Source organism: Rhinopithecus roxellana, chromosome 1, assembly GCF_007565055.1.
Source record: "Rhinopithecus roxellana isolate Shanxi Qingling chromosome 1, ASM756505v1, whole genome shotgun sequence".
In the NCBI taxonomy this organism is placed as follows: Eukaryota; Metazoa; Chordata; class Mammalia; order Primates; family Cercopithecidae; genus Rhinopithecus; species Rhinopithecus roxellana.
In genome coordinates this window covers 179,896,516-179,918,991 of record NC_044549.1, presented here as the reverse complement: position 1 = coordinate 179,918,991, position 22,476 = coordinate 179,896,516, and the positions used below count along the sequence as shown (strand labels likewise).

Genomic DNA, 22,476 nt, shown 5'->3' with positions numbered 1-22,476 from the left:
ATGCCCACAAGCACCTCACTAATGATTAGGGAAATACAAACCAAAAACACAATGAGGCTGGGCGCGGTGGCTCACGCCTATAATCCTAGCATTTTGGGAGGCTGAGGAGGGTGGATCATGACGTCAGGAGATCGAGACCATCCTGGCTAACATGGTGAAACCCCGTCTCTATTAAAAATACAAAAAAGTAGCCGGGCGTGGTGGCACGTGCCTGTAGTCCCAACTACTCGGGAGGTTGAATCAGGAGAATCTCTTGAACCCAGGAGTTGGAGGTTGCAGTGAGCCAAGATCACGCCACTGCACTCCAGCCTGGGCGACAGAGTACACCGTCTTGTACACTATTGGTGGGAATGTACCATGGTGTCGTGCTATGAAAAGCAGCATGGTGGTGCCTCAAAAAAACTAAGAATAGAAATAACCATATGATCCAGTAATTCTACTTCTGGGCATATAACCAAAAGAATTGAAAGCAGGATCTCAAAGAAATATTTGTACAGCCATGTTCATAGCAGCATTATTCACAATAGCCAAGAGATGGAAGCATTACCAATGTTTAATGATAAATGAACGGATAAGAAAAATGTGGCATATTTGCAACATACAATATGTATGTTGTAAATATACAATGGAATATTATTCATCCTTAGAAAGAAAGGACATTCTGACACATGGTACAACATGAATGAACCTTGAGGACATCATGCTAAGTGAAATAAACTAGTCACAAAAAGACAAATACCGTGTGATTTCTCTCATGTGAGGCTCCCTAAAGTGTTCAAATTCCTAGAAACAGAAAGCCACTATATACCCAAAGCTTTGTGTATCAATAGGCTGGAAGAGGTAAGGAATATCAAGCCACTATAGAGGTAATAATGTTAGAGAAACTGGTTTATTGCCATTTTCTGTTTGCAGACAGGACCAATCTATACAGTGTATATATAGGAGTACATACGGGTTTACTCTTAAATTGAAAGAGTTCTCTCACAAAATCAAGAGAGCTTGATAACATTTAAAAAGCTAATTTCATCCCTTTTGCTTTATATTCAATAAATAAATTTTAATATTACATTCAGTCTCCCAGTAAATTTCCAAACAGAAAATGCATACAATAATATGCTAAGACATTTCATGCAGAAAGTTTCATTAAATATACATTTCAGCTTATACCCACTTTCTAAAGTCTGATTATTCCCAGTACAGGAATAAAAGAAAGGCCAACAAACAGCAATCCTTGTGGCCTTTAAACATTTATTACTAAAATATTATTGCTACTACGACCACCATTTTCTCAAGCTATGTTGTGATGTGTTCCAAATTAATTCCAAATTGTCTACTACACTGTCATCGTAAAGATCAGTAAATGCTTATCTTACCTGAGCCCCTGCCAGAATGGCTTTCTCATAGATTGCAATAATATTTTCAGTAGGACTTGTGATTGGTTCAATATGTACAAGACATATCCAATACTTAACAAGCTTTTTGGCATCTGGAATACTTTTAATCAGGTCATTCAGTGTGACCAGTATATCTTCTTTTGGATATCCCTAAAAGAGCAAGAAATAATGTGTGTAATATTTTTTAGCTTACAAACTATGAACAATAATTGAGCCTACTATAGTCAAGATCAACGATAAAGATAGCCATAAGTATAAAGCAAAAAAATGAAATATTAGGTGAGACATTTATTAGTAAAAAATGAACACTTATTTGATCTTGATTTTATCTTCATATATATTGTGGGATTCCATTTGTTAATACTTTCTACCAAATGTTTATGAGTCAGAATAGCCTGCAGAGTTTTTCCTCTTATTTGTCTTTGCCAGGTTTTGATATTAAGATTAAAATGAATCTGTAATGGTTTATGACAGAGTTACATATAGTTAAATAGTAGGGCTGAAAAAATTCATAGTATCAAAAGAAAAACTTCAACTGAGCAGAAATAAACTCTGATTCTATTCTATTAGAGAATCAGTTTTCCTGATTGTAACTTTTACTGGTGTTCAGAACCACAAGTGTTCAGAATCACAAGAAGTTAAAAGATGCTCATGAAGAGTAGAGGAAGGTTTGAAATCATACCTTGAATTCAGTTTTGTTATGGATCTTACATACTAGTGGGTGACCAAAACAAGATTAAAGAGCAGTCAGGAAACAAAGATATTGTCTATTATTCAACAGAATGTTGTTCTGGAGCTGATTATTATACTCCATAGGGTTTTGGTCTAAATGGCAAAATTCTGCAATAAATTCAAAAATATGATGATGATGTTGGCTTAGATGAATGGGATTTTGTTTCTTTCTTTCTTTTTTTTTTTTTTTTTTTTTTGAGATGGAGTTTTGCTCTTGTTGCCCAGGCTGGAGTGCAATGGCACGATCTCAGCTCACTGCAACCTCTGCCTCCCAGGTCAGACTGCAGCTCAGACTGCAGGCACGCACCACCACACCCGGCCAATTTTGTTTTTTTTTTTTTTTTTTTGAGACAGAGTCTTGCTCTGTCGCCCAGGCTGGAGTGCAGTGGTGCGATCTTGGCTCACTACAAGTTCAGCCTCCCCACACCCGGCTAATTGTACTTTTAGTAGAGACAGGATTTCACCATGTTGGCCATGCTGTTCTTGAACTCCTGACCTCAGGTGATGCACCTGTCTTGGCCTCCCAATGTTCTGGGATTATAGGCATCCATCACTGTGCCCAGCCTATATAGCCATCTAATTTAATATTGACCAAATGAAATTTCCTTTTGTACCCAAAGCTGATGAACAGGAATGGAGCAATTTTGTTTTTCAAATGTTCTATAATGAGCATATATTAATTTATTTTTAAGGAAAAATTATTATTATTATTATTATTATTTTTTTTTTTTTGAGACGGAGTCTTGCTCTGTCGCCCAGGCTGGGTGCAGTGGCTGGATCTCAGCTCACTGCAAGCTCCGCCTCCCAGGTTTACGCCATTCTCCTGCCTCAGCCTCCCCAGTAACTGGGACTACAGGCACCCGTCACCTCACCCGGCTAGTTTTTTGTATTTTTTAGTAGAGACGGGGTTTCACCATGTTAGCCAGGATGGTCTCGATCTCCTGACCTCGTGATCCGCCCGTCTCGGCCTCCCAAAGTGCTGGGATTACAGGCTTCAGCCACCGCGCCCGGCCAGGAAAAATTATTTTTAAAGGGGTTCTATGGTATAAAACTCAGAAAAAGCAAAATTTTAATTACAAGTAATTATATAATTATGAGCTAAATAGTAAACTTTTAAGTTCAAACATTTGAACTTTTATCAATCAATTTATAATAATAAAAAAAGTGATGTGTTTTGGCAACAGTTGAGGGAGAAACTGGCAACAGCAGTAGCAGCAGGATCGGGGGGCACCACACCCATCCACACTGGCAGCAGAGGTGGCATCCTGAGAAGAGGCAGGCAGTGAGAGACTGCTGCAGCTGGAATGACCAGAGAATCATCAGCACGGCAGGACAACTGTGGGCATGAATCATCTAGATCCCCAAGGAAGGGAAACAATGGTGTGGGGGAGGTTGGAGATCCAACAACACTAGGAGCAAATCCTCCCCCTAATAGCCACAATGTGACTCACCGAATATATTTCCAGGCATTAAAATAGATGATCTCTGACCCTCACCAGGATTGTTATGTTTGGTTTTTGTTTTGTCAACGTAAAAAAAAAAAAAGAGAGAAAAAAAGGTTAAGAGTAGAGGAAGCCCTACAACAAAAAGCAATTGTTCCTTGCTTTTTATCTCCACAGCCTCAGTCCCACTTCCAAAGGGCAACCACTTTGACCTTTGTGGTTTTAATTCTCCTGATGATCTTCAACTGTATGAATAGGATTAAGCTGCTATTTTGTGACATTATTGACTCTTGCAAGGACTGATTAAAAAGTCAGCTTAATTCACCTCCCTAAAACACAAGGTGCATATGATAGTTACATTACAATTTTTAGTCCTATTGTTCACTTTAGTAACTTCAATATCCTTAAACTTTTGTTTTGAGTTCTGTTAAATATAGATGGTGCCTCTTGGCTCTCCATTTCGTGATAGGAGGAGATGTGAACTCCTATTTCTCTTGAACTCCCCACCTCTGCTTCTACCTCCAGACTTCTTATTTTTCAGAAATGAGGCCTCCCTCTGTTGCCCAGGCTGGGTTACCTCTGGTGCAATCATAGCTCACTGCAGCCTTAAACCCCTCTACCTCCAAACTTTTCGAAGCTGTACTCTCCTAAATATCCATGACTGATAACATTTATATTCCCTTCAGTAACTATAATTCGTTTTCTTTTTCTTTCTTTTCTTTTCTTTTTTTTTTTTGAGACAGAGTCTCACTCTTGCCACACTGGAGTGCAGTGGCATGATCTCAGCTCATTACAACCTCCGCCTCCCGGATTCAAGTGATTCTTCTGCCTCAAGCCTCCCAGGTAGCTGGGTCTACAGGCATGTGCCACCACACCCAGCTAATTTCTGTATTTTTAATAGAGACAGGGTTTCACATGTTGGCCAGGATGGTCGCAATCTCTTGACCTTGTGATCCTCCCTCATCGGCCTCCCAATGTGCTGGGATTACAGGCATGAGCCACTGCGCCTGGCCTAAGTCTTCTATAAGTTGGTTCTAATAGACAATAACCAATAAGCAGCATTATGAAAATGTTGGTCCACAGCAGAGCCAAGTAGTATGCTGTGATTGATTTGCCTCTGTGTAATCACAATGTCTCAACCCTGTGCTGCTCAGTTTCTCAAAATCATGGTTACTTTGTTGTTGCTGTTGGTTTGCCTAGTACTTTGTTGTTGAAAGAAATCTGTGCCATCTTACAGATTCTATTTTCTTGGAATATTTTTCTTTTCAAAGCCCATCGATGACTCAGTTAAACTTAATTCATATTTGTATTACGATTTTCTTGTAGAGTCTTTCAGAAAATAAAATTTCTAGGTGCTTTTCTTATTTTCATTTTCTTTGCCCGAAGTAGATCTTCAAGTTCTTCCAACTGTATGTTCCATGAAATACCTTTGTTTCCTGGATCCCCCATTCTTGCTCAGATATGAACTGGTGGCTTAGTGACCTGCAAAACTGACATTCTAGGTCACATCTGCTGCTGCCTGAATCCCATGGCTTCCTCGTGGTACTTTGCTGTTTTACTGATGGAGTATACGCTCTAATAACTCCTCAAGAAAAGTTGTCTGGCAGGTAAGCTTTCTGAGTCTTTGCATGTGTAACAATGTCTTTATTTGCCCTGGCACATAATTTGACTGGGTGGAAGTTTCTCAAGATGAAAATCATTTTCTCCCTCAACTTCCAAGCTATTACTCCACCATTTTTAGTGCAGCTGATGATCAATCTAATGCCAGCATGCCTTTTGTTTCTCATAGAAGTTTGTGTTCCTCTATTTCTGGAAAGTTTTTGAATAGCTGGTCACTTATTTAACAAATTTTATTGAGTTCCTACTCTATGGCAGCCACTAGGGACAGGACCTAGGGACACAATATTAAATTATTATTATTATATATATTTTTGAAACAGAGTCTCTGTCGCCCAGGCTGGAATGCAGTGGCACGATCTCGGCTCACTGCAAGTTCTGCCTCCCGGGTTCATGCCATTCTTCTGCCTCAGCCTCCCAAGTAGCTGGGACTACAGGCGCCCGCCACCATGCCCAGCTGATTTTTCGTATTTTTTTAGTAGAGACGGAGTTTCATTGTGTTAGCCAGGATGGTCTTGATCTCCTGACCTCGTGATCTGCCCGCCTTGGCCTCCCAAAGTGCCGGCTAAGATTAGATTATTTATAATGAAGTTTCCCACATGTCCACCAAAGACAATGCTTGAGGCATCTTCCTTTTTCTCAGAGGCAGAGATCAAATTAGCTTAACTTTGATATATAAAGATTTTATTCTTAGAGCTCCAGAAAACTGGGCTAGGTAGATAGAGAAAATGTTAGATGCTGGTGTTAGCTCACTGCGGTATTAATTTAGATGTGTGATTATAATGGAGAAGAACATAATTTAACAGAAAAGCTTTCTGTTCATAGTGTTTTCCTTGACTTTCCACCTTTCCCATATGTTATGGTCTGACACTGTAGGGTACATCACTGTGAAATCAAAAACAAGCAAGCATGTACCCTTTGTCCTCAAAGCTTGGCACGCAGGCCTGTGAACTTGGAAAGAAAACGAAACTTTCTAGTATAATAAACAAAGAAAATGAAGATTAAAAAGTCTGGTTTCCTCTTCCTGGCATCAGCAAATACCAGCTGTCAGACAGCTCTGAGTAATCTACCCCTCCTATTCCTAAAAGGTAATTAATATTAAAACATTGCCAAAAGGAGCTATATTTTTATTTTCAATTAAAACAACACAAATGAAGTGGCAATGCAACAAATATGAGACAAAAATCTTAAATTGCAGTATTTGCATTTGTGATGTTTTTCCCATTTAATTTCACTCTCTCCAATGGTCCCTGAAACATCACTGGCAGGCTGACATCCTGATAAACTCTAAAAGGAAGAAAAAACAATCTAAAAAGCAGGATGGGTGTGGCAGTTAGAGGGGTCACCATGAAAAAGAAGGAAAGTGCAGCTACTCAAGGGATACAGATAAGTCATTAGGGTCAAGAGTTGAAAGGAGTACATGAGATTGCAGACTGCCCATGTGGTAACTAAAACTAATGACAGACTTCTAATAAAGGAACAAAACCTTCAGATTCTTTTGTTAGGCTCTTACTGCCAAACAAAGCAAGTTGCCAGACCAGTCCTAACATTTCATCAAACAGTAGAAAGCTTCTTTCCATTGGGAAAAACTAAGAGAGGTGTCTCTTCATACCCTCTTACAAACAAAAAGGGCCAGCTTTCTCCTGATGTTTCTGCTATTAGAGAAGACTTGTAGACTGGGCGTTGTGGCTAATGCCTGTAACCCCAGCACTTTGGGAGGCCAAGGCAGGCAAATCACTTGAGGTTACGACCTCAAGACCAGCCTGGCCAACATGGCGAAACACTGTCTCTACCAAAAATACAAAAATCAGTCGGATGTGGTGGCAGGTGCCTGTAATTTCAGCTACTCAGGGGGCTGAGGCACGAGAATTGCTTGAACCCAGAAGGCGGAGGTTGCATCAAGCCAAGATTGCGCCACTGTACTCCAGCCTGAGTGACAGAGTGAGACCCTGTCTCAAAAAAAAAAAAAAAAAAAAAAAAAAAAAACAAACAACAACAACAACAAAAACTTGTGAAGTTTGTGGCGGTAGAGTGGAAAGAGCATGATATTTAGAATAATGTATCCATGCATGTCCTAGCCAATCCTGTTATTCTCCCTGAACCTCAAATGTCTTGTTTAAGGCCAGATGCAGTGGTTCATGCTTGTAATCCCAGCACTTTGGGAGGCTGAGGCAGGGGGATCCCTAGGTAAGGAGTTCGAGACCAGCCTGGCCAACACAGTGAAACCCTATCTCTACTAAAAATGCAAAAATTACCTGGGCCTGGTGGCAGGCACATGTAATCCCAGCTACTTGGGAGGCTGAGGCAGGAGAATGAATCACTTGAACCCAGGAAGTGGAGGTTGCCGGGAGCTATCATGCCACCGCACTCCAGCCTGGGCAACAGAGCTAGACCATGTCTCAAAAAAAAAAAAAAAAAAAAAAAAAGTATTGTTTGTAAAGTGTAGAAGATTGAAAACACAAGCAAAAGGGATTCTAAATGTCTAAAAAGGCTTATTTCCTTCTTTAACTCATTATTCTAATTTAAAAAGCTTGACTGGGCGTGATGGCTTACACCTGTAATCCCAGCACTTTGGGAGGCTGAGGTGGGCAGATCACGAGGTCTGGAGTTCCTGACCAGCCTGGCCAATATGGTGAAACCCCATATCTACTAAAAATACAAAAATTAGCCAGGTCTGTTGGTACACACCTGTAGTCCCAGCTACTCGGGAGGCTGAGGCAGAAGAATCGCTTGAACCCAGGAGGCAGAGGTTGCAGTGGGCTGAGATCGTGCCACTGTATTCCAGCCTGGGCAACAGAGCAAGACTCCATCTCAAAAAAAAAAAAAAAAAAAAAAAAAAAACTTAAACTGTAAAAAATTGTAAACTGTAAAAACTGTAAAAAATTGTACACTGTTCTACCTGCTTTATATATACCTAAAGTTAATTAACACATTTTCTGAACAACATGGTAAAGTTATGTTTAAGAACAACATACATGCACCAGTTCCCCTGCTGAGGTCTCTGCTGCCAGTTTGGTCCAGGAACACGTAATCACCATCCTGTTCCCAGGTAGTGGCATGGTCAGTACCTACTGCCCATTTCCTCAGAAGACAATCCTTTCCAAAATGTTTACTATTTATTTGCTCAGAACAGATAGGTCTTCATTTGACTCACTACCTGAACCACCAGCTTCTTACGTTATCTCTTTAAAGCAGAATTAATTCATATAATTTTGTGAAGTCACCTGGACTCTAATCTGAGAGTTCTTCTTGAATATCTGTGGTATCACCATTTCTAAGTAGCTCAGCAGTCTAATGGTCGTAACTAACTTAATCAGACAAATATGAAACCTGTTTGATGCTACCATTGTAGGAGTCAAATTCTTAATGTATTTATAACTTAATAAATTGCAATTCAGAGTTATGACACCAAGTTAACTTTGCTCCATCCCTTTTTAGCTGAGGTTCCAGATTTCTGCTTCAGGATGGAAACTGCCAATGCAATGTTCAGACCATGTTCTACTCAAAAGTCACATCTTATTTTTCATCGCCACATGACAGACCAAGCCCCCCCAAAATAAAATTGTTTATATTTTATTATGATTATTAGTAATAAATCCATAGAAATTGAATAATAAAGGAAAAAGCTCAAGATAAATAATTTCTTCCTTGTGAATTCAAACACATGCATACACACACATTCTCCTCTGTGTGTGTTATTTCCTCCTCACATTCTGTCCCATGGTACAAATAGTTACACAAGTCTACAAAAAAAAACCCCAGCTGTGTAAAGCTCAGGCTGATTCTCAGTCTAGATCACCAGCTTCTCCACGCTAAGTGTACTTGTTGTTTCATCCTCTTCATTTGACCCAAAATATCCTGGGAGGTCCAGCATCCTCTGCTCAGCCTCAGTGAGGCCAAATGATGTATTGTCATAGAAGGCAAACTCAGGGTGAGTGGGGAAGCTTTGACACTTGTCTTTTCTACACTGAGAAGGGCTCAGAGGACTCACCCTCTGGTAGCTATCTTTGGGGGATGTGGGAGAAGACTGCTTCCTTGAGACACTCTTGTGACTGGGGGACGGTCCCCTACGAGCTCTGTGGGGCTCTGTTCTCTCAATTCCTGCCACTAATCCTGCCTGGCGAACCCCAAGGTCTGGTTTCCTCAAGGGCTGCCCCAAAGTGTAGGATTTAGGGAGAGGGTTTAATGAACCACAGGTTCCACTTGCCCCCTGGAAATGCTCCAGTTTTTCAGGAAACAGGTGGGCACCTCGACCCTGAGGCCTAAATCTGTCCTCTGCCTGCTCCCCTGTCCGCGTCCTAGAGCTGTAGGCGGGGGCCTGCCGTGGAGTCAGAGTGGACATGCTCCTCTCTCGGAACGGCCGGGCCTGCCTGGCTTCATGGAAACTCGCTGTCCTCCTGAAATGGGCGTTCCTGGCATGGCTTCTCTCGGATGGGCCCCCTCTGCTGCCCACGTGCCTTGCCTGTGACTTGCGAATCAGAGTCTGGCTGGGGCTTATGGCACAACTGGCCTGAGTCACACTTAAATCCAGTCTGGAGGGAGGCCTTTCCCCGGCGCTGACAGCAGGCTGCTCCGGAAATGGGGATTTGATCCGGAACTTGTTTGCTGCAGCTTCTTCCGGGCTTTCCAAATCTAAGGGAGGGCTGGCAGCCGCATCAATGGCAGTGTCTGTCAGGGGACTCTGAGACACGTGATACACTTTGGTGGTTTCTGTCAGACCTTTCTTTTTCATCTCCTTTAATTGCTGCTGGGCAAGGCGGTAGCTGAACAGAGGTGGGATTATCTTCTGGGCGTTGGACTGGAAGCTCTCGCTGCCAGAGACATCGTCCTCGGGAGGCACTGGCCCGCTCCGTCTGTAGGTCAGAGGGATGCCCATGTCCCCTGGACTCCCCGTGGGCCCGTCTCCCCCATCTGAGAAGCTCCCACGCTGCTCGCTCAGCTCACAGATATTCTCCTCGTCCGAGTTCTTCCGGAAGCCGGGGGAGTGGATGGAGTTATGTCGAGCAGGGGTGCTGCACTTGGGGGGACGGCCGAACCTCCTCCACAGAGTGATGAGCACGGTGGCAATGATGATGAACAAGCACAAGGATATACCAGTGACAGTCACGATGTTGTTGGACTTCACTGGACCCTGGGGCTGAAGAGGAGATAGGCTGGATGGCTGGAAAGCTGCAAAACAGACAAACAAACAACAACAATAATAACAATAAAAAACACAAAGGAACAGATGTATTTTTACTTTTTCTTTTTCTTTTCTTTTTTTTTTTTTTTTTTTTTTGAGACGGAGTCTTGCTCTGTTGCCCAGGCTGGAGTGCAGTGGTGTGATCTCAGCTCATTGCAACCTCCGCTTCCCAAGCTCAAACAATTCTCCTGCCTCAGCCTCCCAAGTAGCTGGGATTACAGGCACATGCCACCAAGCCCGGCTAATTTTTTTGTATTTTTAGTAGAGCTGGGGTTTCACCATATTGGTCAGGCTGGTGTTGAACTCCTGACTTGTGATCCACCTGTCTCGGCCTCCCAAAGTGCTGGGATTACAGGTGTGAGCCACTGCGCTCGGCCCAAATACGTATTTTCTAGTATTGTTTGCTCTGCACGGTTTTAAGGTCTCTGAGTCACTCACTCTAATTATCTAGCAGTTAAGGAATGACGGAAAATAAACAAGGACTGGGATTTCTGGTCTTACATATGGATTTCTGCTGGCAGCTGAAGCCAAACAAGATCACCAAAGGGGAAACACTGCAAAAACAGAGAGCGACCGAAGCGAGGTGACCTGGTAAGCTATAATCAAGGTGATTCCCATGCTCACCAGCTCCTGCTGGAATTGGCTTCCAAGTTTCCACACAGAAGTAGCATGTAGAAATTTTCTTTTTTTCTTTTTTTCTTTTTTTTTTTTTTTGTGAGACGGAGTCTCACTCTGTCGCCCAGGATGGAGCACAGTGGCGTGATCTTGGCTCACTGAAACAACCGCCATCTCTGCGGTTCAAGCCTCCCTCAGCCTGCCTCTCCTGCCTCAAACCTCCCGAGTAGCTGGAACTACAGGTGCATGCCACCACGCCCGGCTCATGTTTTTGTTTTTAGTAGAGACAGGGTTTCACCATGTTGCCCAGGATGGTCTCGAACTCCAGACCTCGTGACCCGCCCACTTCGGCCTCCCAAAGTGCTGGGATTACAGGCATGAGCCACCACGCCCGACCAGAAATTTTCAAGGTAAAAATCAGTGTTCACTTAGGATAATGTAAATGTGGTACCTATTGTTAAATGTACCTCTGAGAGGCACATCGGAAAATACCAAGTATAAAATGTGAAATGCAAAATGATTTAGGTAGGCCACATTTAGGTACCTACATATGCATATCTTAAGGGAAATTAACTGATGAAAGTAAGACTTGGCAATATATAATACAACTCATTTCCCCCTTCTATTATCCAGAAACTGTCTTTCCTAAGTGTTAAATCCTCTGCATTCTCACTCTTCTATTTTCAACTATCCACTCCCATTCCTACCTTCCATTGTGAGGGGTACTTTTCTTCTTTTTCTCTGCTCAAACTGGTTTGTCCCACAGTCATCAAAATGTTTCATCAAAATGCAGGCACCACCTGGAGCCTCCACCTGTGCTGCCACTGAAACACCTGGAAACCTGAGACCAGCTAATGCCATCTGACCTCCCCACTCTTTCCCCTTTGGTCACCAGTCCTATGGCCTTTTTCCCATGGTTGTATCACCACCACCAGCTCTGTGCTTCATCTTCTCCACCCGTTCTCCCACTGCCCACTCTTTGTACTGTCCCCTAAGGGACAGCTGATTACAAATTCCTCAACATCCCTAACTGCTCCACAAAACACCGCCTTCACCTCCTTGTCCCAACTGAAACCAGGCTACCCTGCAGGGCATGGTTTCCCCCAACCCTCTCAGTGGAAGCTGACACACATGCTTTCTTTCTTTTTTTTTCTTTTTTGAGATGGAGTCTCACTCTGCCACCCAGGCTGGAGTGCAGTGGTGCGATCTCGGCTCACTGCAAGCTCCGCCTCCTGGGTTCACGCCATTCTCCTACCTCAGCCTCCCAAGTAGCTGGGAATATAGGCGCCTGCCACCACGGCCGGCTAATTTTTTGTGTTTTTAGTAGAGATGGGGTTTCACCATGTTAGCCAGGATGGTCTCGATCTCCTGACCTCATGATCCGCCCACCTCAGCCTCCCAAAGTGCTGGGATTACACATACTTTCTTTATAAGTAAACAGGGCCAGAAGCAGAGTGTGCTCCCCAAGCTCATTCCTATTGCTGTTTCCAACCTGCGCTCTTTTACCTCCATAGAAAACTTCCATTCCTTTGATGCCCGTGCCATCCTTGCCAACCACCATTCTACTCCTCTCTCAACACCACCATCTTCCAACCTCCTGCTAGCCATCAGTCACTCTAGCACCTGGGTCCCAGTCTCCCTCACTATGCCAGAGCTAGGACCATCCAGGTGACTTCAGGTCCATCCAACATATAGTAACTTCCCACCGTCGGCTCCTCTTCTAAAATCTTAAACTGCTCAACCCACTCTCTAGCTGTGTTCACTACTCTCACTCACTCACTATTACTACATTAAGACTTCTCATTCTCCAGCCCTCCATTTTCTCCCATCTGCCAGACACTTCCTAACCTCACTTCTCCCCCTAACCAAATTACAACCATGATCTGAAACCATTTTCCTTCCAACAACCTCAACCCTCTTGACCTCTAATACTGAGCTATACCCCTTCCCCTGCTCTGCAGTGGAAGTCTGACCCTAGACATGTGAATCTCAGACACGTGAATTCCTAGCTGCTGCACTGGTGGAGAAAATAACAACCATGTAGGTCAGTGCCCCCACATAGTCACAGCACCCAACCTCAGCTGCCCACAAATCCTTCCATAGGTCCCCTACAACACCTGCTTCCAATGTCACCACTTGCTTAAGCCCCCTATCCAGTCCACTTCCTTAACACTCTTAATAGGTCACACACACACAAAATAGAAGCCATCAGGCAAGTACATGCCCAGCTGCTTCTGTGATCCTCCTCTGCCCCATAAACTTACTAGCAGCCACACCTCTATTTACCTTTTTTCCACATAATCAGCGGGAGAACTGTCCTCCTATAAAAGGTGAGGCCACAAGGAAATGCTCTCTAGGCCTCCTTCATCCAGGGGCATCATCCCTCTGCAGCAATTATCTCCAGCTGCTCTTCTATGTAGCTCCTCTTCCTCAGCACACAAACATACTCAAGCTGTTCGCACTTTAAAAAGACCCTTCTCCAACCTTCTCACACTCTCAGACATATCTTGTTCCTTGTCTTCTCAGCCATGCTTACTGAAAAGAGAGGTCCACATTTGCTTACTGCTCCTACATCACCTCTGTCTCCTGCAACCTATCCCCAAGATTCCAATTAAACAGCTCCCACCAAGGTTATGAATGACCTCCTGATACTCAAATTCAAAGGAGTTCGTTCTGCAGCATTGGCCACTGCTATATAGCTCTTGCAGCTCTCTCTCTCTCCCTTTTGGTTTCAATGAGAACATTCACTTATGTAATTTAGAGAGAAGAGCATGAATTTTAGATCCAAGGAGAGCTACAGTCCATTCCTGACTCCACTAGCTCTACTGTCTCCACTGGCTGTCCCACCACCTCCATCTCAAAATGCCTAAGACTCACCATCTTCCCCTACAACTTGTGCTTCCTCTGATATATCTGATCTTAAAGGAAAGGAATCACAGTTCACACAGTTACCAGTACTAAAATCCTGGGTTTTATCCTTCATGCTCCCTCTCCATCATTTGCCACATACAGAGTCTGAATTCTCCTCTCCCTCCATCACCATTGCTGGCACTTCATTTTGCAAATAGGTTCCTGAAAAATTTTTCTTAACAGGTACATCTGCTGCCATGCCTAACCTTCTGATTTATACTCCTTGCTACAGCCAGATAGAGATACCACGAAAACACAGGTCCCAACCTTCAAGGCCCCTCAGGATACGAATCCTGTTTGCTTAGCTGGCCTCATGTCTCCCACCCCTTCCTGGCACACTATCATCCAGCCACACTAAACTACTTTCAGTTTTCCAGGTCTCTTAATGTGCCATCTTCCATGCCTTCATTCATTGCTCCCTTTGCTAAAACTCCCATCTTCACCTCCTTCACCTGGGGGACACCTCAGCTTCCAAACTTCAGCTCAAATATCACCTCCTTGACTGGGTGTGGTGGCTTATGCCTGTAATCCCAGCACTTAGGGAGGCTGAAGTGGCTGGATCACTTGAGGCCAGGAGTTCGAGACCAGCCTGGCCAACATGGTGAAGCCTCATCTCTACTAAAAATACAAAAAATTAGCCAGGTGTGGTGGTGCGCACCTATAGTCCCAGCTACTTGGGAGGCAGAGGCAGTAGAATCGCTTGAACCCAGGAGGCGGAGGTTGCAGTGAGTTGAGATCGTGCCACTGCACTCCAGCCTGGGCAACAGAGCAAGATTCTGCTTCAAAAAAAAAAAAGGATCACCTCCTCCAAGACTGGAGATGTTTTGGGCTTGGATTATCACTACTGAAAGCTTCTATAGCAAGCTATGGGTACATTTTTCATTGCAGGCCCTTAATATTGCACTGAGTATTAAGCCTGTTTATGTGCCTTTTGAGCTACTATAAGCCCCTTCAAGACAGTCATATCTTATCAATACATTCCCAACGACAGTCACAGTAACTTGCATAGTGCTCAATAAACACTAGTTTAACTGATTGATTCATTCCTTCATTATTAAAAAGGCAATAGTAAAACGATCAGTATTCCACCAGATGGAACATCAGTGCAACAGCAATTTAATTATGCTACTCTCTTGTTGAACAAGATAGACCACATAATGTAGAACTACATTCAGACCTTGGCATAAGAACATTCTTTTAAAGCCAAACCAACTTCTGAACTCCTAAACAAGTGAAAACAGTTGAATGATGAAAGACTTGTTCCCTGATGTATCACTTCCTTCACCTGCAGTGGCTGCTCATGACAGTGGGTAGCAGCATTGCTATTACACACCATGAACCTCTTCACTCGACTCTGTTATCTTTTTACTCTGGCTGGTTTCCTTTAAAATCACAGCTGGAGAAAAGCCCAAAAGCTGCTGGCCTCGCCCATCTCTATCTCTAGTTTTTCCTCTTTCACCTGAAGTAAAGGAGATTTGTTGATGCTATGCAGCCTGCGAATGTATCTTTACATTTCCAAAGATTGAAAATAGGTTCACTAGGACAAAGAGAACACTTGGAAGACATGATCATTTTTATCCACGTAAGCAGTATCTGAGGACCACTTATAGTAGAGGCAGGCAAGTCTGTAGGACTTAGCCTTCTTGCTAACTTATAATGCACAAATTTCCAGTTCCTACTCAGTATTAAAGAATTAAGATGCCCGCTGGGCATAGTGGCTCATGCCTGTAATCTCAGCACTTTGGGAGGCTGAGGCAGGTAGATCACCTGCGGTCGGGAGTTCGAGACCAGCCTGACCAACATGGAGAAACCCCATCTCTACTGAAAATACAAAAATTAACTGGGCGTGGTGGCACATGCCAGAGGCTGAGGTGGGAGAATCGCTTGAACCCAGGAGGCAGAGGTTGTGGTGAGCCGAGATTGCGCCAGTGCACCCCAGCCTGGGCAACAAGAGCGAAACTCCGTGTAAAAAACAACAACAAAAAAGAATTATTAAGATGGAGAATATGACATAATATCACATCACATTTTGGAAAAATGATTGTTAATTCCAGGTTGTTGATGCTTCTTCTAGAAAGCCAGATTGGCCTGTATATAAAGGCAAGGTATTCAAGATAGGTAGCTTAGCAAGGAGTCAAATTCAATGCCCCCACTTTCTAGCTTAATGATCTTGGACAGGCCACCCATCCTCTCTATCCCACATCTGCACTATGGAGATAAGAATATGCCTACTTTATGTGTGCAAGGTCCTTAGAAAAATGCCTGGCAGACAGTAAGCTCTCAAGAGATCTGAGCCCAGCACAATACCTACCTTGTGGAATTACTGTGAGCCTTAAGTGAGATAATGTATTTTAAGTGTTGTCACATAACGAATTAATGGTAATAACAATAAATAAATATTGTCACATATAAAAGAATAGTAGTCACCAGTGGCCACTGAGTTTAAATTCATCTGAGTGTTATGGAACTCAGATATGAAATGTCGGAACACATGACCCCATCCCAGAATTGAGAGGATAAGGTGTATTTGAGGGAAGCTATACACAAGGAAGGTGCTGTGGAAAGTGAAGAAGACTTATAAAGAAAAGAGCAGACAGAGAAGAAAGCCTTAGAAAACAGTATATCACTGAAGAAACAATGGATTCAGGGTAAGGCCCATGAAAGACAGGCAGATGGAGGGCTAGGAGAAGAGGAAGCTACAATAAGAAAAAAAAAAATTAGGAGAAAGAATAATGTCCTAAAAATGCTGGAATGAAGGGAACAAGGCCTATGATACTGGCTGGAAAAATCATACAGCAAGAAGGATTTTCTAAGGCCACAGGTGGGTTCGCTGGCTGAGATGTTGCCAGGTGCCTGTGGTTTGGGCTAAAAGGTACTCTGAGATCCAAACACAGAAAAGCACATAACTCCTCCATATCCCAAAGAAACAAGGAACTAAGATGGTCTTTTAACCTGGAATTGGAGAGTACAAGAAGGACAAGATAAAGTCCTTGACACAAGGACTTTATCTAAGAGTCAGGAGCGGAGCAGAGCAGAGGCTGGCCAAGTAAATGTGGATTGTCTGTCAGAGGGCGGGATGGTGTGTGGAAAAAGCAAGGACTATTCAGTATGTAACTCGTGGTAAATGAAAAGGATTTAGCTCCATAAGTTGGGGCAAACCTAAAGCCATATGAGCAACATATCTATAGACTATTTACATCAAACACTCAATGACCAGCTACTAGTATGTACCTTGAAGACACTCAGAAGATGCAGGAAAGGCCAGTCCCCGGATGACAGCAGGAAGAAATGTCCCTCTGGGGCTGGACGCGGTGGCTTATGCCTGTAATCCCAGCCAGCTCTTTGGGAGGCAGAGGTGGGCAGATCACGAGGTCAGGAGACCAAGACCATCCTGGCTAACATGGTGAAACCCCGTCTCTACTAAACATACAAAAAATTAGCCGGGTGTGGTGGCGGGCACCTGTAGTCCCAGCTACTTGGGAGGCTGAGGCAGGAGAATGGCGTGAACCCAGGAGGCAGAGCTTGCAGTGAGCAGAGATTGCACCACTGCACTCCAGCCTGAGTAACAAAGCGAGACTCCGTCTCAAATAAATAAAATAAAATAAAAAAGTCCCTCTGGGTAGGGGCAGTAAGGAATAACTTAGGCCACTCAGGGGATAGGACAGGGAATCTTGCCCCATTTTGACAAATAATGGTCTATGTGGTCCCCTGGCTCTTCTGGGTTGGTAGGGAGAAAAGGAAAACTGTTTTTCCACAGTTTTGGTGGAGAGAAACGGAGAAAAAACCAAAAATCTTATGAAGAAATGATCCCTTCCCCATTTTTTGCATTTTTAGAAATTATTTAATATGTCTGAATAGTTAATATTTCCTTATCATTTCCTTATCTTCTACAGTGGTAAATCCCATTATCTCACTGGTAAGCTACTCTCCCAGCTATTCCCAGTCTTAGATACACTAACAAATACAGGGTTAGTACAACCAACAGCAATCACAGAGCATTAATGAGTCTACTCCTGATCTCAGACTGGTAACTCTCAGGCAGGCCTGGATTCAATATTCCTTCTGATGAAGGCTCTGAGGAGAAACTCCCGAAGGAAGCAAGAATACCTACCAGCACACTCCTCCAGGGAACACAGGGAGGTCTCCAAGGACATTCCAGGGCAGCCAGGTCTGGAGGGGAAGGAAGTGAGACACACTCGGCGACGCTCTCTGACACCATCCCCACATGTGGCACTACACTGGCTCCACGGCTGCCACAGTCCCCAAGTTTCTGCAAGGATATAAGTTATGCTTTTAATGCTAGTTCATTTGAGAATCAGTATTTAACTGCACCCAAATGAAACAGCAAAACTCAAATCTCAGGTCTTGAAAAGTCTGTAAGTTGAAGTGTTCCCAGAGATGAAGAAAGCTGAAAAGCGTTGCTCCTAACTTTAAAACAAAGAAAAGCTGTCTAATTTATAAAATCTTAACCTTTCCAGAACCCAAAAAAGAGCTGAGGTTGCAGGACAACTAACTATCCTGCAATATAAGGAAAGATAGGATCGTCCAAGGAAAAATGAGATGCAACTCTTGTTTACCAGGGGCAGACACCAGGCCGCACACAAGGTGGTGAGAAGAGTTCACCTAAAAATGTAATGAGCTGCCAAACGCCTAGTGGGCTAGCACAGAATATAGAACCCCTATGACTCACATACACAAGCAGAATTTATACCCACTTGCAGACTCTTCTCCACGGATCTCATCAAATACAGGAAGCACTGGGGCAGGTGCAAGACCAGACAAAGCCTCCCTCATGGTGGAAGCCCAAGGAGGGAAGGGGAAGCACTGTGGAAAAGACACAGAGCCTCACCTGTCCTCTCTCCATTTCCTCTACTGAATAAAAGCTTCAACCACTTGGGGAAAGGCCTCAAACCCGATTATCCTAGGTGCACCAGTTGATATCAACTGCTTCTAGAGAATGGAAAAAGAAACTCCTTCACCCTTGGGGAAGAGCCAAAACTATCCTGGACCCACACTATTAGAGATCTTCTACTACTGGGGAGGGGCAGGATCACCAAGAAGGTCCCATTCCTGAAACTTAGGAACACAGCACTTGCTAAGACTGAGGCTGAACTAGTACAAGGCAATGCCCTCCCTCTACTCCAGGCTAGCATGTGCCAAGTATCAAGTAACAACAGTCTACTTCTGGGGAAGAGGCATAGCAAAAGAAGAAAGCCTCTCTGATGTGCAGGTTCACACCTAAAGCTGAGGGTGGGACAGAAGCATGGAGAAAACCCCTATAGTCATGCAATGCCTTCCCTAAACACAAAATAACACTAGAAGAATTTCAAATGTGGTAAGCACTGAGGGTAGCCATAACAATGGTAAAAACCCATAGTTCAATTCTTTACTAACCCAATACCAAACTAAAGGCCTAGCAAAAACAGAGGTATGACCATTTCCAGGCATAAATACTTCCATGTCTATAGTTTTTCAAACAAGGTGTCCAACTTTCAACTCAAAATTATTAGGCACAAAAAGCAAGGAAAAAAAAACATAAAACTATTAAGAGACAAAGTAATCAAGATAACCAGACTCAGATCTGACCCAGATATTAAAACTCTCAGAGAGAGAATTTAAAGTAGTTATGATAAATATGCCAAATACTTTAGTGGAAAAGGTGAACAAGATGCATAAACAGATGGAAAATTTCATCAGACTGTTGGAAACTAAAAAGTCAAATGGAAATATTAGAATTTTAAAATATGGTAACACAGATGAAGAAGGCTCATCAATAGACTTGACACACAGCTAAGGAAAGAAACAGTAAATGTGAATACAGGTAAATATAAATGTCTCAAACTAAAAAACACAAAGAGGAAAAAAAGAGTAAATCAATAGAAGACCTAAGTCCCATATATGTAATTGGAATACCAGCAGGAGAGGACAGAATAGGACACGATAAATACGTCTAAGAACTCTCCAAAGTTAATGAAAGACCCGAAACCACATATCCAAGATGCTCAGAAAACACCAAGCAGGATAAATACAAAAAGCAATACTGTACCCAAACTGCTAAAAACCAAAACCAAACCAAAAAGTTTGAAGGCTGTGGCTGAAGGGTAGGAGAATATACCACCAGAGAAGAATGACAATAAGAATTACAGCTGACTTCTTGACAAAATTATCCAAGCCAGAAGATAATAGAATATCATCTCTAAAGTATTGAAAGAAAAAACTACCACCCCAGTAAAAGAATATATATATATATGTATATTATATATATATATTTCAAAAATAAAGGAGAAAGACTTTTCCAGAAAAAAAAATGGAGATCATGTATTACCAGCAGTCCTTCAATACAAGAAATGTTCAAAGAAATCCTTTGGGCAGAAAGAAAATATTAACAGACAAAAATCTGCATTTATATAAAGAAATGAAGAGTGCTGGTAATGGTATATATAAAGGTAAAAATCATTTTTCTCACTTTTAAATGCTCTAAAATATCACTGATAGCCTAAAACAAAATAGTGGCAATGTATTGTTTGTTTTTTTGTTTTTGTTTTTGAGACAGTTTCACTCTTGTTGCCCAGGCTGAAGTGTAATGGTACGATCTTGGCTCACTGCAACCTCCGCCCCCGGGGTTCAAGCAATTCTCCTACCTCAACCTCCCGAGTAGCTGGAATTACAGGCATGCACCACCACATCCAGCTAATTTTTGGTATTTTCAGTAGAAACAGGGTTTCTCCATGTTCGTCAGGCTGGTCTTGAACTCCAACCTCAGGTGATCTGCCCACCTCGGCCTCCCAAAGTGCTGGGATTACAGGCATGAGCTACTGTGCCTGGCTATATTAAGTGTTTAATAGCATACGTAAAGTAAAATGATGACAATGATCACACAAAGAATGGGAGGAGTGAATTGGGAGTGTATTGTTCAAAAGTCCTTATACTACATGTGAAGCAATATAATACCTAGAGGTAGACTGAGAGTAAAGATATATATTATAAACTCTAGGACAACCACTAAATACAATTTTTTTTTTTTTTTTGAGACAGAGTCTTGCTCTGTTGCCCAGGCTGGTGTGCAATGGCGTGATCTCAGCTCACTGCAACCTCCATCTCCCAGGTTCAAGTGATTCTCCTGCCTCAGCCTCCCAAGTAGCTGGAATTACAGGTGTGCATCACGATACCCAGCTAAGTTTTTTGTATTTTTAGTAGAGACAGGGTTTCACCATGTTGGCCAGGCTGGTCTTGAACTCCTGATCTCAAGTGATCTGCCTGCCTCAGCCTCCCAAAGTGCTGGGATTACAGGTGTGAACTATGGCGCCCAGCCCACTAAATACATTTTTAAGGTATAAACAATAAACCAATAGTGTAGTTAAACCATTAAAATATTCAATTAACCTAAAGTAAGGCAGAAAAAAAGGAAAAAACAGAATGGATGTAACAAATATAAATCCAGCAAAATAGTAGATCTTAATCCAACCATATAATGATAAAACTAAACACTAAGTTAAAAGACACAGATTGTCAGATTAGATAAAAAAGCATGATCCAACTATGTTTTTTTTAAAGCCCACTTTACATATAAAGACATATATATGTTAAAAGTAAAAAGACGGAAGATATGCCTTATGAACATTAATCAAAAGAAAACTAGAGTAACTACATTAATATCAAACAAAATAGATTGCAGAACCAGGGATATTACCAGGGATAAAGAGCAACATTATATAGTGATGAAAGGGTCAGTTCAGCAAGGAACCTCAATCCCAAATGAGGATGTACCTAACACCGGAGCTTCAAAATACACACAAAACCCTCCCAGCCATTATTGACTGATACATGTGAATTTCTCATCCAAGCAGATATGCAATCACTGCCAGACAGAATAAATGAGTAATTTCCCTATAAATAATTACTCTGGCAGGCATGGTGGCACACTCCTGTAAATCCCAGCACTCTGGGAAGCCAAGGCAGGTGGATCACTTGAGCTCAGGAGTTTGAGACCAGCCTGGGCAACACAGCAAAAACCCATCTCTACAAAAAATGCAAAAATTAGCCCGGGATAGTGCCATGCACCTGTAGTACCAGCTATTCGGGAGACTGAGGTAGGAGGATCACCTGAGCCAGGGGAAGTCGAGACTTCAGTAAGCATGATCGCACCACTGCACTCCAGCCTTGGCAGCAGAGTGAGACAGTGTCTCAAAAAAATTAAATTAAATTAAAAAATAAAGAATTATTCCAAGTCCCCTGTCTATCAGTACCCATCCAACCCCAAGTTCTATCAGATCCTGCCAACACTAGGCACCAAAACACACTCTGCATAAAACACTCTCTTCATCCTTCATGGACAGAAACTTCTAATGCAGTCAAAGGTATACAAAGCACTACAAAACGTAAAACGTGTAGGGCAGATGCATTCTCAGGTGAGCCAAGTGGTGCAATCTGGAGTGAGTAATGGAATATGAGTTCTTTAGAGCAATTAAAAGGATTTTCACAAGAGTGGGAGGGTTACAAACCAGTATCCTGGACCAACATCAACTGAGGTGTGCTAATTATGTTCCATCTAGAGGTCCAAGTGAACATAATGTTGGTTCTGTGC

At 42.7% G+C, this 22,476-nt stretch overlaps 2 protein-coding genes across 5 annotated transcripts in view; one reads left to right on the top strand and one right to left on the bottom strand.

Moving 5' to 3' along the window:
• Positions 1-22,476, top strand: part of CPNE4 (copine 4) — a 736,278-nt gene that overhangs the window by 479,624 nt on the left and 234,178 nt on the right. The gene's annotated exons all lie outside the window — the stretch shown is intronic.
• The window catches only part of THSD1 (thrombospondin type 1 domain containing 1), a 29,931-nt gene continuing 16,202 nt past the window's right edge, over positions 8,748-22,476 (bottom strand). For 2 of the 3 annotated variants that reach the window (XM_010371285.2, XM_010371284.2), the window contains exons 4-5: positions 18,004-18,162; positions 8,748-10,354 (exon numbers count right to left, since the gene is read on the bottom strand). In XM_010371285.2, coding sequence (XP_010369587.2) covers positions 8,976-10,354; positions 18,004-18,162 — 1,538 coding nt within the window. In that variant the 3' untranslated portion in view covers positions 8,748-8,975. The remainder of the gene's footprint in view (positions 10,355-18,003; positions 18,163-22,476) is intronic. The other variant, XM_010371286.2, reaches the window with a different exon arrangement.